Genomic DNA, 14,660 nt, shown 5'->3' with positions numbered 1-14,660 from the left:
CAAATATGCCTTTAGATATATAAAACCAACATACATCAACATTCTTCACTGCTTTGGCTTCCCACTTGAGTAGTCATGTGGCTCAAGTGCACTTGCTGTTATTTACTACTGCCTACTTCATTTTCTCCTATTTTAATTCTGGACAGGGCAATGATTTGTCCTTCCTGAGCGCACTGATACATAATCTCAGGGCTGATGTTCACAACCTAATGGTAGCAGCATAACAAATTACCAAGAGGCAACAACTCATCAAGCATGGGCTGCCCAACTATGGTGTAGTACAACTTAGTTCCAAGCATCAATGAAGGATGGTTATGCTAATTGGCATTTTCTTACAGTAGGGCAAGTGAAGAATGTACATGCAATCAATTAACAACAGCTACTGTGTCTCAGCTAATGGGGGCATACCTATTAAGCTGACATAAGTCATTGTGCAGTGGAGCCTTTAATGAAAAGTGGCCCACCTAAAGGGGCTTTCTCCTAAGCGTTTCTCATGTTGCCTCTTTGTTTTGTATTGTGGATTAGGCAAGGAAGCCACCAGCAGTCTCATCACACTTCTGCCCTTCCTCAATAATCCAAGGTACTAAAAAAAAAAGGTCTCTTCAAAAACCCAGTCTGGGATTTTGTATCTCCTTCCCACAGTTCTTTAACAGCTAAAAGAAAGTATGATTAGTCTCTTGAATTTGTAACCATGGCTCAAAGCCTCTGCAAATTAGAGCCTGCTTTAAAGGTTAGATCATGTAATGAATTTCTGCCCCAAAACCAGGATAACTGGAAAAATCCCAATGTTCTTATATGTTAAATAGTTTCACATCCATGTATTTTTCAAAACACAGGATACAAACATCCTGTATGTCCTGTAGGCATTTCAGCAGCTCCCTAAATTCTTTAGAACATTCTCAGTTTGACACTAGGAATTACAGACCATCAGCAATACTTCATACTGCAAAGAGAGAACCTGCTTCTAGGACTGAGCATCAGATATGTAAGATCAAAGTCATAGATTGGACAAGTATAACTCATGTCCTTTACAAATGCTTTAAAATATAGGTTATATCAAAGATTTCTTTGACTGCTCTCAAATTTAGACAGTCTTAGACAGATAAACCTGTCAAGTCATTTATAAATGCTTTTACCGAACTTCTGAGTTTTTTCCAGGAGGCTAAGGCAGATCACTGGAAGTATGCAGTTCAATTGTATAACTCAAATTGCTTCATGCTACTCTTCTTCACGCTTAACTCCTTAAGTATAGATGTGGCTCTTTCACCACAGATGTTTTGCTACAGATTTCAGTCCAGTATTTTGAGTACCCAATTTCTATCCAAAGATGATCATGGATTGCATTCACACTAATGCCGTGGTGCCGTTGCCAGCTAGCACGCTGCCCCAGGCACTGGGCAATCTTCTGCCTGCTCCGAATGGGGAGGATGGGGGCTGATCACAGCGCAGGAGGGCAGGCGAAGCACCTGCTCACGTTTGCCTTGCCCATCGATGGCACAGGTGCGCGGAGGAGGCAGGAAAGAAGCGGAGCGACTTCTTCATGGGGGAGAGGGTTTATTGGAGAGAAAAATCCACGGAAAAAACCCAAGAAACATGGCTTGCAGGGGTCTTGAACCCCCACAATTTGGGTGTGGAAAACACACAGTAACCAAAGGAACATCAGCCAGGGGGTGTTACCGAGGCGGGGAGAAGGAATTACAGCAAATGGGAGAAGGGGTAGGCAGGGAGGAGTAACAAGGGTCAATTAGCTACCGAGGAACATAGAAGAAAACCAAATAAGAGAAATAAGGGGAGGGGAGGGCTGCAGTCAATAGTAAGGCATGGATGTACATATTTTTCACAGCCTTTTGAATGCTCAAGGCTTTTGGGCTGTGGAAGCATCAAACCAATGGACTTTTTGGTCCACTTGATTCGTCTGATCATGCCTCAACGCAACACATTAACACATGGTAAATCTTTGAAAAGAGGAAGGATTTGAATGGTCAGGGAGATGGGACAGTCAGGGCTGGAAATATTAACTTGCTGTATAAGGAACCTACTACTTTGCAGAAGCAAATTCAGTGTTTCTGTATTTTCATTGCTAAGAGGGTGGAAAAGAGTTATACTGCATTGCATCAAATGCCCTGGGTAATATATTAATGTAATGAGGAACAATTAATTTGAAATTAGTGTACCTTGCTGCAACTACATATATTTATACTTTTATTCATGTAGATGATAATCAGAACTCAACCCTTTCTCCTTCTGAGTTCACCTGAATCTGTTAGAAGCTGGATGCACCATGAAGTTTTCCAATTAAAAGCCAATGTGATTCTTCCTGGAATGATATTATGCCCCTGACTTCCTGTTTTCCTTAAAACCATATTAAAGTTAATGCATCTCATTACTAATGATATAGTCCAAACAACAGCAAATTGAGTAACACACATATTCATAACTGTATTTAAAAAAAAGTAATTAAGTCAATGCCCACAAAATTTGTTTGCAGAAACTGTGGGTTACTATTCCACCAAGCATTTCAGTTTCTATCAAAACATTCAAAGATTTTGGTAACATTTTTTGCCCTTCCTAAGGGACATATTGGGCATAGGAACATCATAAAAACAACACTAACAGCTGAATTACCATTCTGCAATGACTGAATTAAATCATAGCAGAATTGGGAAAATACTTACGCTCCACAAAGTAAGAGCTGGCATCAATCTTCCAGATAATTTGACCACGGTGAGAGCCATTGACGCCACGGTTCTTGTAGTCCAAAAAGTTTTCTGACAAGACCTCGTCTATAAACAAAGAAGATTAGTTTCAGTAAGTGCCTGTTATGACAATATGCACAGCAGAGAGTCAGGCTAAAAATACAACTTTGGCTTGACAGAACATACTAGAGCTACTAGAGAGTTTGGCATGATATGTTGAGAAATCAGATTTATCATTCATTTATATTATTCAAAAGTTCAGCCGAAGCAGCTGAAGCAGCAACCCAGGATGGGCTGGGCCATGGCCTCATTGCTCCAGCTTCAGTAGGATGAAATGGATTTCGCATCTGTGCCCTGACAAAGCAAAAGGCCACAATTCCTACCTGCAGAGACCAGCCAGCAACCTCCTGGGCTTTTCCTTTAACAGAGATTTGTACAAATGTGCTTTAACCAACTCAGCCTTGCTATGCAAATAGTCCTGGATGGGTCCTGAGGCTCAGTTTTGAAGACGATTATGTTAATTATTAGTTGCACTAAAAAGTGAGAATCTCACTCAATCTGACATTAAAATACATCAATTGTAAACACTGAAGAATTGGCTTTGTTTCAAGAAGAAAACGAAGATAATGCCACACAACAAGGGACACTATACCTGAGGACATATTGATGGTGTGACCAACTGCAGAACAGATGAGGCAGCCCAACAGACAAAACTGAGAAACCGAAAGACTATCACAATAGTTTAACAAATGAGACTAAGTTGAAGGAAACTACACTTCCACTGAAAGAAGAAAGCAGCAAACAGATATCAATATTGTCCCATTGGCTTTATATAGTCATGCTCTCAAAGGAGGAAGGTGAGCGAGTACTGACACTGAACTCTTTGGTGATACTCTCTTGAGGGATTTACAACAGAAATCCTTCTAATGAGGTCACTAACAATCGCAATGGATAATTATAAATAGCAATGCTATCTACAACAAATTTTCCCTTTGCTGACTTGCTAATTGTCAGGAATTATTTCACCAGCTGTGTTTCATTCTCTGTTTTGAAGTACATCTCTGCTGTAATCTTTCAATAGCAAAGTCCTCTGGTAGGATTTCTGTTCTCACTTTGTACTTTATAGTTGGTTGTGTCTTCTTTTAAATTCCAAATTATATATATCTAAAAAAAGCAGGTAAGTATACAACTGTTACTCTCAGAGTTCTGGTTTACCTATGAATACCTTGAGTAAAGGACCATCTTGGATACAGATTATCAAGAATCATGCACATCATTCTGTGGAAGTAGAAACATTATATACTTGCGAGAAGACTTAAACTTGTCCTTTTTGCTTTGGTAGGCAAAACACTTTATACTTAAAGGTGAGCATATACTGAAATGTTGCACTGAGCTGGAGCCTGGGAACCCCGCCTGGCTCTTATCCTGAAGGGGCACAGAAAGTATCCCTCAGCTCTGGCATGCTGCTCACTGGCTTCTTCACTTGTGATGTTTATTTATCATATTTAGTTTCTGTAAGCTGCTGGAGATGCTCCAACACCTGCCATGTTATTATGATGCATGGGCAATTACTGTTCCTCAAGATATACTGTTTATAAAATAGCAGGCTTGCTTAAGGACGCTTAGCTGAGGTGGACTGGATGGCCTTGCTTAAGAAACTGCAGGCATTTTAGGCCAGAGTTTAGTGGCACAGGAGATCCCAGAATCAGCTTTAAAATACTGTGTTCATAGGCAGTATCTGTGGGGACCAGCTGGCACTTCCACTGCAGCTGCTTCCTGCAGCTGGCACAAAGGCAGCATGAACTCTGCCACCCACAGCCCCTCTAATTTGACAGAGATGTTGACATATGCCCATACCCAAACTAAAGCACATCCCTATTGCAAGCTGCGCCAGTGGGGATGACTCCAGAAAACTCTTTCCTCCTTTTTGTTGAAAAAGTGTAGGAAGCCTGGAAAACCAGGCTGAGAAAAAGGACCACTATCCATCTGCATGTCCAAGGTAGAAGACCACGGGAAGGGAAGGATAAACAAGCCAGTCTATGGTTACAGCTGACAGGTGAGACCACAGGAAATCGGTAACAAGCTGCTCCCACTGAGTAACACCTGCACACTGCCTCCTACCATGGAGGCAAGAGACAGGGATGTGTGGGAAGCATCCAGAGAAAAGCAGGTCCCCAGGGAAGGGATACATACATGGAACTAGTCATGTGCACACAGTTTATGGACAGCGGCCACTGATGAAATACAGGCTCAGGCAGCAGAAAGGGTAATTTAATATGAGCTTATGGAGCTCTGCAATATGCAGGGCACCCAAATAGGAGCAGCGCAATCTTTAAGTATAAAAACAATTTGTATATAAAGCGTATTTACAAATGTCATGATTTAGAAATCCAATATGTAAATTGTTCTCACAGTCAGTTTTAACCCTGTCTGTCTCTTTTGAAAGAAGTACTTCCCTAATTCCAAAGAAATAAAAATTATTTTTAGACTAGTAGAAATTTATGTTCATTGGGATTTTTAAGCCAGACAAATTTTATCTCTAGAAGAGCACATTCTGGTCCAAAAGGGAAATTTTGCTCTTTCAATTTTTTAAGGTATGTATTTTTGGAAGGTGAAAGATAAGAAAGAAATATCCTCTGGCAAGTTAAAAATAGCAGTAATTGAAACTTGTCAGGAGTCTGGAATGTATGAATATTCCTGGTCGATCTGTTTTAATTGGCAAGGAATACTATTCCAGGCATACTATTCCCTCAACATGCACATTATGTATGTAGCACACTGACAAAGAAAATGGTGCATGTGAAATACAACACTGTTTAGTGCACTAGATGCATATGTATGTACATATATTTACCAACATTCATGCCATAGGTAAGCGAATAGATGGTATGGTATGCTAAGGAGAAAGAGTATGTGCAAAGGAAAACAAATTTTATTTCCTGTATCTCTTGAGAATCCCTGTAACAAAGGAACTGACCTTTAAAATATATTGCATCTTAATTCCCAAAGGTAAATGGTGAAATACTTTGTTTCACCTCCAAACAAATGAAGAGCAGAGTTAATGTTGCTCCCTTTCATATTTCAGGCAGCAACTAATGCCTTTTGACATATTTCCAATGAAGCATTGTAATGCATCTCCCTCCCTCTATTTTTGAAATGCGATTAACCTTTAAACTAGCTATTTGCTTCCTCTGCATAGCTTGGGTTTGGCCCTGCTTGGCCAAAAAGCAAACACTTTGCAATTGCTCTTAGGTCGGCAGCTTCATTTCCCTGGGCAATAGACAGCTAACTAATTAAGGAAAGTGTAAAATGGGTGAGAATTTGGGATGTGCTGCACTTTGAACATCATTAGTGGCTCCTGGAGCTAGAGCTGGGGATGGTGAGGGTGTCTAAGACAGGGAGCCAGCAGACATTGCTCTCTGCCCCCGCTGCCTTTGGGCATGCAGAAGTGCCAGCTGCCTCTTGCTGGAGAGGGGAGGTGGCTGCAGACCCACAAGGCTTCACTGGGACAGCAGCAGCAGCTCCCACAGTCATCCCACGGGCCCTAGAAGAAACAAGGAAGGTGATGCACGACCAGGAGCCAGGCAGCCCAGATCCAAATAGCAGTCAGAGGGACCAAGGCATGCTAGAAGCAAATGACAGCAAGTGCTTTGGGAACCAGCAGCAATTCTGATGGACTGCTTCTCCTCACCAAACCAGATACCGCCAAGCACAGCCTTTTACTGCTAAAAATATTCTGTGTTGTCACTTCCATGTGAGCATCCCAATATACTTCACAAGCACTAGAGAGAGATAAAGAACCATGGCCACCAAAGAAAGTTATCTTTCAGATGAAAGACAGTATGCAATTGGCAAAAAGCATGCTGTTTTTCAGAGGAATTAGGGAAAATGTTGATAAAGGCCACTCCTCAAAAAGATTTGTGAACAATCTAATAGGGACTTCAAGTGCTGTCAGCAGCCTATGCTAAACAGACAGGACCTCGGTATTTGAAAGTTTGCCTGAAATTCCCACAGAAAAGCAAACAGATAGTCAATACATCTTCCTCAGAAGGATTGATGGATTTTAAATTACAAATAGCTGAGTGACCCTTTTGGTCTGTTTGGTTTTACTTAGGAGGGAGAAACGAAAAACTAACTCCCTTTCTCAAACAGTATTTTGCTGATATATATGACCTGCCTATCTTTCCACATTCTCAAAGACTAACAACTACAAAATTTAGAATAATGCGTCTACTTTCAAAGAAACAAATAATTAACATGAGACAGAAATACAATGTCAGACAGGTTCCTGAACTTGGTACAGTATTCCAGTCTCTTATCCATCACTGATTTAACACTACATACTACAACACTCGCTTCCTATAAAAATAATGCAATTATGGCACAAAAATAAGAGTTACACTTCATGTCTTGATCCCTTCTGAAAAGGAAATGCCGTACTTCTGAAATTACAGAAGGACTTCTAGTCTTCAGCTAAATAAATCTGCGTTAGTTTGAAATTTAAAAGTGTTTTTGGTCAATATGTATGTCTGTATTATGACATATGACGATAGCTAGCAAAATGCTTTTAAAAACAATTTTCTGTATGAAGAGGCTGCGCTCTGGTTGATCTGTTTTGCAACTAGCATGGAAAGCTGCAGGAAAGAGATTTCATAAATCACAGAATCAGTTAGGTTGGAAAACACATCTGAGGTCACCGAGTCCAACCTACGACCGAACACCACCTTGCCAACCAGACCTTGGCACTGAGTGCCACGCCCAGTCTTTCCTTAAACACCTCCAGGGACAGCGACTCCACCAGCTCCCTGGGCATTCCAGTATCTAATCACCCTTTCTGTGAGGAAATTCCTCCTAATGTCCAACCTAAACCTGCCCTGGAGTAGCTTGGGACTATGTTCTCCCATCCTATCATCACTGGTTGCCTGGGAGAAGAGGCTGGCCCCCATCTGGCTATAACCTCCTTCCAGATAGGTAGAGTGATAAAGTCCTCCCTAAGCCTCCTCCATGCTAAACATCCCCAGCTCCCTCAGCCACCCTTCACAGGACATGTGTTCCAGACCCTTCATAAAGCACCAATAAAATAAAATAATCTTGCAGAATAGTAATAGAAGGGGTAAGCCATAAATAAGCTTCATATTTCTGATGTTTATTCTCTTGCCACCCAATCTATCACTTGAAGAAGAAAACAAAATGATGACACAGCCTCTGCAATTCACAAGTGGAGCTTGTAGTGTCTTGTATCAGGCCATGAAAGTGTTTCCCTTTTGCAATCCTTTAGCTTTGCAAAACTCAGCCCTTGGAAGCTGTGCCTCCAAAGAGCTGTACAATACAAGCAGTCATCATTCTGCAGAAGAGAAGCTATTAATGAGAAATATATGCTGAAGATGCAGATCCCAATTTCTTATGTACAAAGATACCACATTTTAAAAATCACAAATAATAGTTAGGAACATTTCCATTGACTTCAGCTGCTACATATTAAGCTCTAGTGTGGATTGAAACTTCACTGTTAATTCATTTGCCAATTTCTGCTGCAGGCAATTAACATACTGCAATTTACAGCTAGCATCCCTCCTTCTATAACTTCTTAGGGAGAAGAGTTCTGGAAAACAAGGGCCTAATGCTTCCCTGGTGCTGCAAGCTCGATTCTTGATCTAAGAGTTTTGCATATGCTTTTTTTGAGTACATCAATGGCTCCATTTTAATCCCACAAAAATTAGCCCCTTGCCCAGCTAAAGAAAAAAAACTGGGAAGGAGAAATGTGAACAATGAGTGGAGAAGAGCAGCGTGAGGAAGATATGGCAAGAGAAAGACGAAAGGAAAGTAGGGAGATAAACTGTAATAAAATGGGGAGTGAGTTGGCAAAGTTAGAATAATTCTTGGTCACCGAGGGCAGAAGATGGTGGCCATGAGTAAAACTGCTTCTGGCACATAGAAAGGCAGGCATGGTGGATTTCAAACGTGAAGCAGAAAGAATTACACATTAAACCCAAATGACATATCAGCCATTCCCAAAATCAAGGGGTCTCAACTTTCAGCAAAACACTTTTATCTTTGAACATGTAGCTTACTTTCAGAGCCATTTATCACCCTTTACCACTCCACCAGTCTCCAAATTACTGCTGGGAGATAGCATTCTCATCTTTTATGACACCAACAACAATTAAAAACGCAAATGACTGGCCGTTACAGAGACCCTATTAAATCTTGGCAATGATAAGCGTGGGTGTTCAGAAGGCTCTGGATGAACTGTGGATCCAGTTCTTCCTCACTTGCACTTGAGCTGACCACACAGAGTTTGAGCCCTGTCACTCAAGGGACTTCCCTCTCCTTCCCTGCAACAGTGGAACCTCTGGCTAAAAGCAGAGTTGATGGCCATGGACTCTGTTCTTCTATGGTGTCCTTGAGGTGTTTGGGAGCTGTGCTCCAGAACAACCCACCACTCATCTATTTCTCTCCTGTAACCACAAATCTTCTGCTGAAAAGGTAGAAAGAATGAAGAAAGCAAGGAGTGGAGGATAAGCATTAAAAACTTGTGGGGACTAAAACCCCAACAGCAGATGTTAGGTTGCAGTGGGATGGGCATCTATCCAGTAATACTGGTGTCATTTGGCTCTGCATACCCTTAGATGTGTGATGGCACCACACAGCTGTCAGTGTTACTTCAGCTATGCCCGTCCCAACTACAGGCTTCTCCTTTAAAGCACCTGCACTTCCAGATTTATTCTTAACCCTGCAGCAGGGGCACCACATTTGGGTCTCAGTACAGCAACAGCTCTACTTCAGCTATGCATTGCACAAACATATTCACAAGTAATGACATCCAGTTTGCACACAGAACTGAAGATGGGAGGGAGGAATCCAAACAAGGATATTGAAAAAGTGAAGATATCCAATGTGTGGTAAGGTACAAAATATTAAAAACAAAATTGTTTTTAATATGACAACAGTTCCAAAGTTCTCACAATGGAAGCCTCCCCATTTACTACAGTGCAATTTGGAAAATGAAGATTAGGACAAAGCAGCGTACCCATGAAATTTGCAAGAAAATTTTAAAATAAGAGATGCTGCAGGCCCAAGGCAATATGAAGACAAGATATAAAGGGACATTGGAAGATCTGAAATGTGAACAAGGATGACATTTTTCCAGGTTAACAATGTTCATTAAATATGGGGGAAATAATTTGCAGTATTTGAAAAATGGATTTACAGAAATGTTAAAAGACATAACAGCAGACAGTAAATTAGACAGGAGCTTGTAATCTGATAAAGCAGTAAAAAAAAAAAATCCAAATGCAACTCAGATGTGTACACTGAAGCACCACCGTGCAAAGAATCTCTTGAGAATCTGGATTGATTTTATCTGAAAAATGGTATTCAGTTATAAACTTATTACAAAGTGAAAGATTTCCAGTGAAGAAAAAAAATGTCTTTAGGGCTGGAGAGATCAATGGATGAGCAAGATTACAAAAGCTAAATGCATACACAGTCGTTACAGTAGTTGTAGAAGGCAGCATGGGAATATTCCTGTGTTATGAGCAGTGCAATGTAAGTGTTATAAACACTAAGGAATGGGAAGGATTTAGTTCTAAACCAGAAAACTAAGAGAAGAAAAACATATGCTGAACCTTCAAAATCCACATGGCTGGCTTGACAACCTCTCCAAAACAAATCTTTCTGCTTTAAGCCTTATCCTGCCAAGAATTTTGTATTTGTTCTGTCCACTGTTTACACCATGATTGATTTTATCCAGTCAATGGTCTGAGCTTGCTGCATGGAATACGCTTCTTTTGAAGGATTGAGGCCAAAACCTGGGATTTGGTGCACCAATATCCCCCACTAACTGATTTCTTCAGAAATATTTTAGTAGGTGATCATTACTGACTTCACTGTAAGTCTGGGCTATTCAGCAATATAGGCAGTTTTATCCACGGGCATAAGGACCCTAGAAATCACTGAGAAGGCATGAGGATGCAGTACTCCCTGTCTGCATTATTTCCGTCTCCTGATATTCAGCATGAATAGTTGCAGTGGAAAACTGTTCTACCCATTCACCTAGAAAGATGTTCATAAGAGCTGTTATTTTATGGAGAAGTAATACACGAAAATGGGAATCCTTTGGCACACAGTAAACACCTCTACCACATATTAAATATCTTTGAGGAAAAGAACTGGCAGTCTGCAGGCTTCTTTACTATGAGTTCCCTAAAAGACCATAAAGCACACCACTACTACACTAACCACTCTGCAGAAGGTTTTTGGTGCATTGCTACTACCAACATTAACACAAATGACAGCTGAACCTTGGAAGCACTGAAAGGGAAGGTATGTTAGAAGCCATACATGTTGGGAATATTCAGAGACCCTTGCATTTAAACGTTGACTGCATCTACTTGTAAAGGGGTGAATCAGATGCAAAAGCTAACTGTGTTCATGTCACACTTGCTGGGTCTGTAAAACAGCATATCCAGGTTTTGTCTGGCTGAAGTGGCTCACCGGATACAGAACTGGGAAAGGCAAAAAGTGACTCAGCCTGATAAATCACTCTCACTGGAACAAAAAGCAGCCAGGTGAAGGCGAGCCAGGTTGGAACAAAGAACTGATATCGCTGCAGTAATATATCTGCCAAAGGCCTGTGATACCTGCTCCTCTGACACTTTTTGTTCCTGATATAAATAGCGCTGTGCCTCGTGAAAGCTGCCTGGCCACCTCTGTTGATGTTTCACAGAGGGAGCAGAATTGCAGATGTCCAACAAAGCTTAACTTGCTGAGTTGATCACAGCCAGCCATGGTTGCCATCCCCAGCCTGGTGACAGACCCAACTACAAGATGACCTACTGAGGAGGAGCCCTAAGACCACAGTGAGATTCTCTTCCAAAGGCCATAAAAGGATTGGAAAAGTGGGTAACCCCAGGACACAACATCAACAAAATTCACTCTAAGCAGGCACATTGTGAAGAGTTTTGTTTTACAGATGGCTGTAGCTGAAGCAGAGAGGTGGAGCAACCATCCAAAAACGGAGAGAGAGCCTAAGTCGGGGATTAGACCTATAACAAAGACACCCACAACCCCACCCTTATACGAACATTGCTGTTTCTAACATTTTACATTTCTGCTGGCAACATTAACATGCTTTCTGCTTGTATGCATTCAATGTTTGGTAAAATAACTGCACAAACAAGTTCTGGTCCAAGTCTGATGGCAGGAAAAATGTACATTTTTCCACTTGTCTCAGTGGGTAGAATAGCAACACAGGCCATTTAAGCCTGAGAGTATTTAAAAATCAACCCAGAGAGTATTTAAACAAATGTTTAAATGTCTATTAAGCAATAGTTATTAGATTGGTCAGGTTGTGGGGAATTGCCTTTTTGGGGCAGAAATAACACCACAAGATGAAACAGAGGAGGAAAAAAGTTTTGAATTTAAACTTTAGTCACTAATCAGGTGAAGACATTTCTACTTATATAAATTTGAGAAGAACTACTCTGGAAAAAGCCAGATATGGGCAAGATATTGGATTTGTGTACGAAGACATTTTTAATAAATAGCCTTTAGTAATATTTTGCTTTCATGTAAGGAAATGTTGAAAGAAAGAAAGCCTACTTCATATGGGTAAGAAAAGTATAATGTTAGCCCTGATAAACCCCTAACATCAGTGTGCACAGACACTGGAGCAAATGATTTTTTTGAAAGTCTGCTTTAAACATTTCTCATTAGTTCCTTTACATCAGATACCGAGGTGATGACAGAAGTGAAATCTAGTAGCAGCTAAAATGCCACTGCAGTAATTATAAGATAGCTCTTTATCTACAGGCAGCTGCCAGCAGTCCATATTAATTTATCTAAAGGGGCTTCATACTGTAGCAAATAGCAACAGCAAATGAGATAAGAGAGAAAGAGAAAGCCTTGAGATAAGTAACTGCAAATATTCCAGCTGCCTCACACTAGCCATTAAATGAGAGTCCTTACTTAAAAAAATATACCCTTTCTTCATTATTCATAACTTTTAGTTTAATTTTTGTCCCCAATGGGCCTTTTCTTTACAAATAGCTTTTCCGCATAGAAAACTTAAATTACAGAGACTTTTAAATAGCAACAGAGCTTTGTTATGTTCAAATTTCTTAGAGAACTCTTTTTGAGTGTTTACACATATTTTTGATTGTGGGTCTCTTTCTGAAAAACTGCTGAATGTTCATAATACTGTAATTCTCTTGAGGGAAGACAAACACACATTTCAGATGAGTTGTTATAGAATGTAGAGGTTTCTCTGCATTGCTCAGAGCTGATAGATAGTATATAAGAGGGGAAGTTAGAGCATCTCTAGAGTTCCAGCTTAGCAGGAATGAAACGTAATTCCTATTCCTGAAGGCACAGTATGTGTTAAGAAATGCTTGTTTTCCCAATTTACATTTTTTTTTGTCATCTTTCCACGGCTAATCTTAAAATGTGCTGAAGGAATAATATCTATATTTTAAGAGAGTCAACATTTACTATTCTCCCTTCAACTAGGGAGTTTTTCTATGGCCCTTCATGAAAATCATGTACGTGTGCATGGATGTTTTCAGGAAGCTTCAAGATGGATACTATTTTTTGCCATGAGAGACCTGACCACCATTTTCTACATTGTTTTATGAGAGACTGACTGGCTGCTTAGTCCATTTCCTGAGACCATGAGCAAATCCTAGTAACTTCTAATAACCAGTACTAAATCCAGCTCTTACCTGCATCTGCAAAGACTGTTTTGTTTCCCAGCTGGCCATCCTAAGGAATGCATAAATGGATTGAAGGGGAGAAGAACAGGTATCTTGTGATAAAAGGAGCTGTGGCTCTTCACAAGAGCAGCCAGCAGACAGAACTTCCACACAGGGCGGACTCCCTCTTTCAGGCTACTTTAACTTTTGAATAGCATCACAAAATGTCCCACAGTATGAAAACATATAGGACACATGATTTCTGCTCTTTCTTTTTTTTGGAAGCCCTTTATATCATCTCTATTTCCCCAGACTTAGAATACCATTACTCTGAAGTCTGCAGTTTATTGGGTATCATCAAAATTTTAGTGATGGCAGGAGTGGTGAAAACAGAGTAAGTTTTATGCATTTCAAAACCAACACTCATACAAAATTATTTGGAGATATGTCCTAGAATACTACAATGGCAACGATTAAACTCCTACAATGTGAGAACTGCCTTCTGTTCTGCTTCTGCATAGCCCCTTCCTGGGATACTCCCACAAGACAAATAACAAATACCAACTCCAATGCTCCCAACACCAAGGCTTAAAGAAAATCCACAACACACTGCTTGATATCCTAAGGATGAAAATAATTTCCCAGTTCTCATGACTCTCCACAATACTACATTAAAACCTTTCAGTTCCAATTTCACCAACCCAATCACAGAAAGGATTGGGCTGTATCCACAAGCTGGATTGAGACACACTAGAATGACCAGCAGCATCGCAACAGTTAACAGAGTTGCCATACAAGTGATAATAATAGGCTTCAGCACTAATCCTCTCCCGAGCAGAGTGGGAAAAGCTCATAGTTTCTTTGGTTCTCTTGTTCCAGTCTGGCTGCTAATTCAAAACACAGTTATAGATCAGTTTACATTGTGAAGGTCATATCCACAAGGCCAGGAACATTCCCTCTCTAAACAGGAATGCAGACTCACCAAATCTGTGCAAATGCAGACACAAATCTAAACCATTAGGGATGTCTGGATCTACGAACTGGTCACAAACAGAAGGCATCAGTGTTTTATTTCAGGTCAGAAGGGTGCTTTGTACTGACCCTTCCAACTGTCCCTACTTTGTCACCATCAGACTGTGCTGTCATACAGCCACACAAACTCGATTCTGTCCTGATGAAACTAAACTGAAAGATGCACTACAGCAACTCAAGGGCATTCAGTTTGTCAGACTGAACTGTTCTAACTCAAGCCCTCAAAACACCTTCATCAGAT

The 14,660-nt window shown here is 40.6% G+C and overlaps 1 protein-coding gene across 8 annotated transcripts in view; it reads right to left on the bottom strand.

Annotated features, from left to right (window-relative positions):
* Positions 1-14,660, bottom strand: part of HECW1 (HECT, C2 and WW domain containing E3 ubiquitin protein ligase 1) — a 272,346-nt gene that overhangs the window by 167,989 nt on the left and 89,697 nt on the right. For all 8 annotated transcript variants that reach the window (XM_032103814.1, XM_032103793.1, XM_032103833.1 and 5 more), the window contains one exon: positions 2,676-2,783. In XM_032103814.1, coding sequence (XP_031959705.1) covers positions 2,676-2,783 — 108 coding nt within the window. The remainder of the gene's footprint in view (positions 1-2,675; positions 2,784-14,660) is intronic.

The sequence above is a fragment of the Corvus moneduloides genome, chromosome 1 (genome assembly GCF_009650955.1).
Source record: "Corvus moneduloides isolate bCorMon1 chromosome 1, bCorMon1.pri, whole genome shotgun sequence".
NCBI classification, from domain to species: domain Eukaryota; kingdom Metazoa; phylum Chordata; class Aves; order Passeriformes; family Corvidae; genus Corvus; species Corvus moneduloides.
Note: the sequence above shows the minus strand (reverse complement) of the source record. Positions and strands in the feature narration are given on the sequence as shown.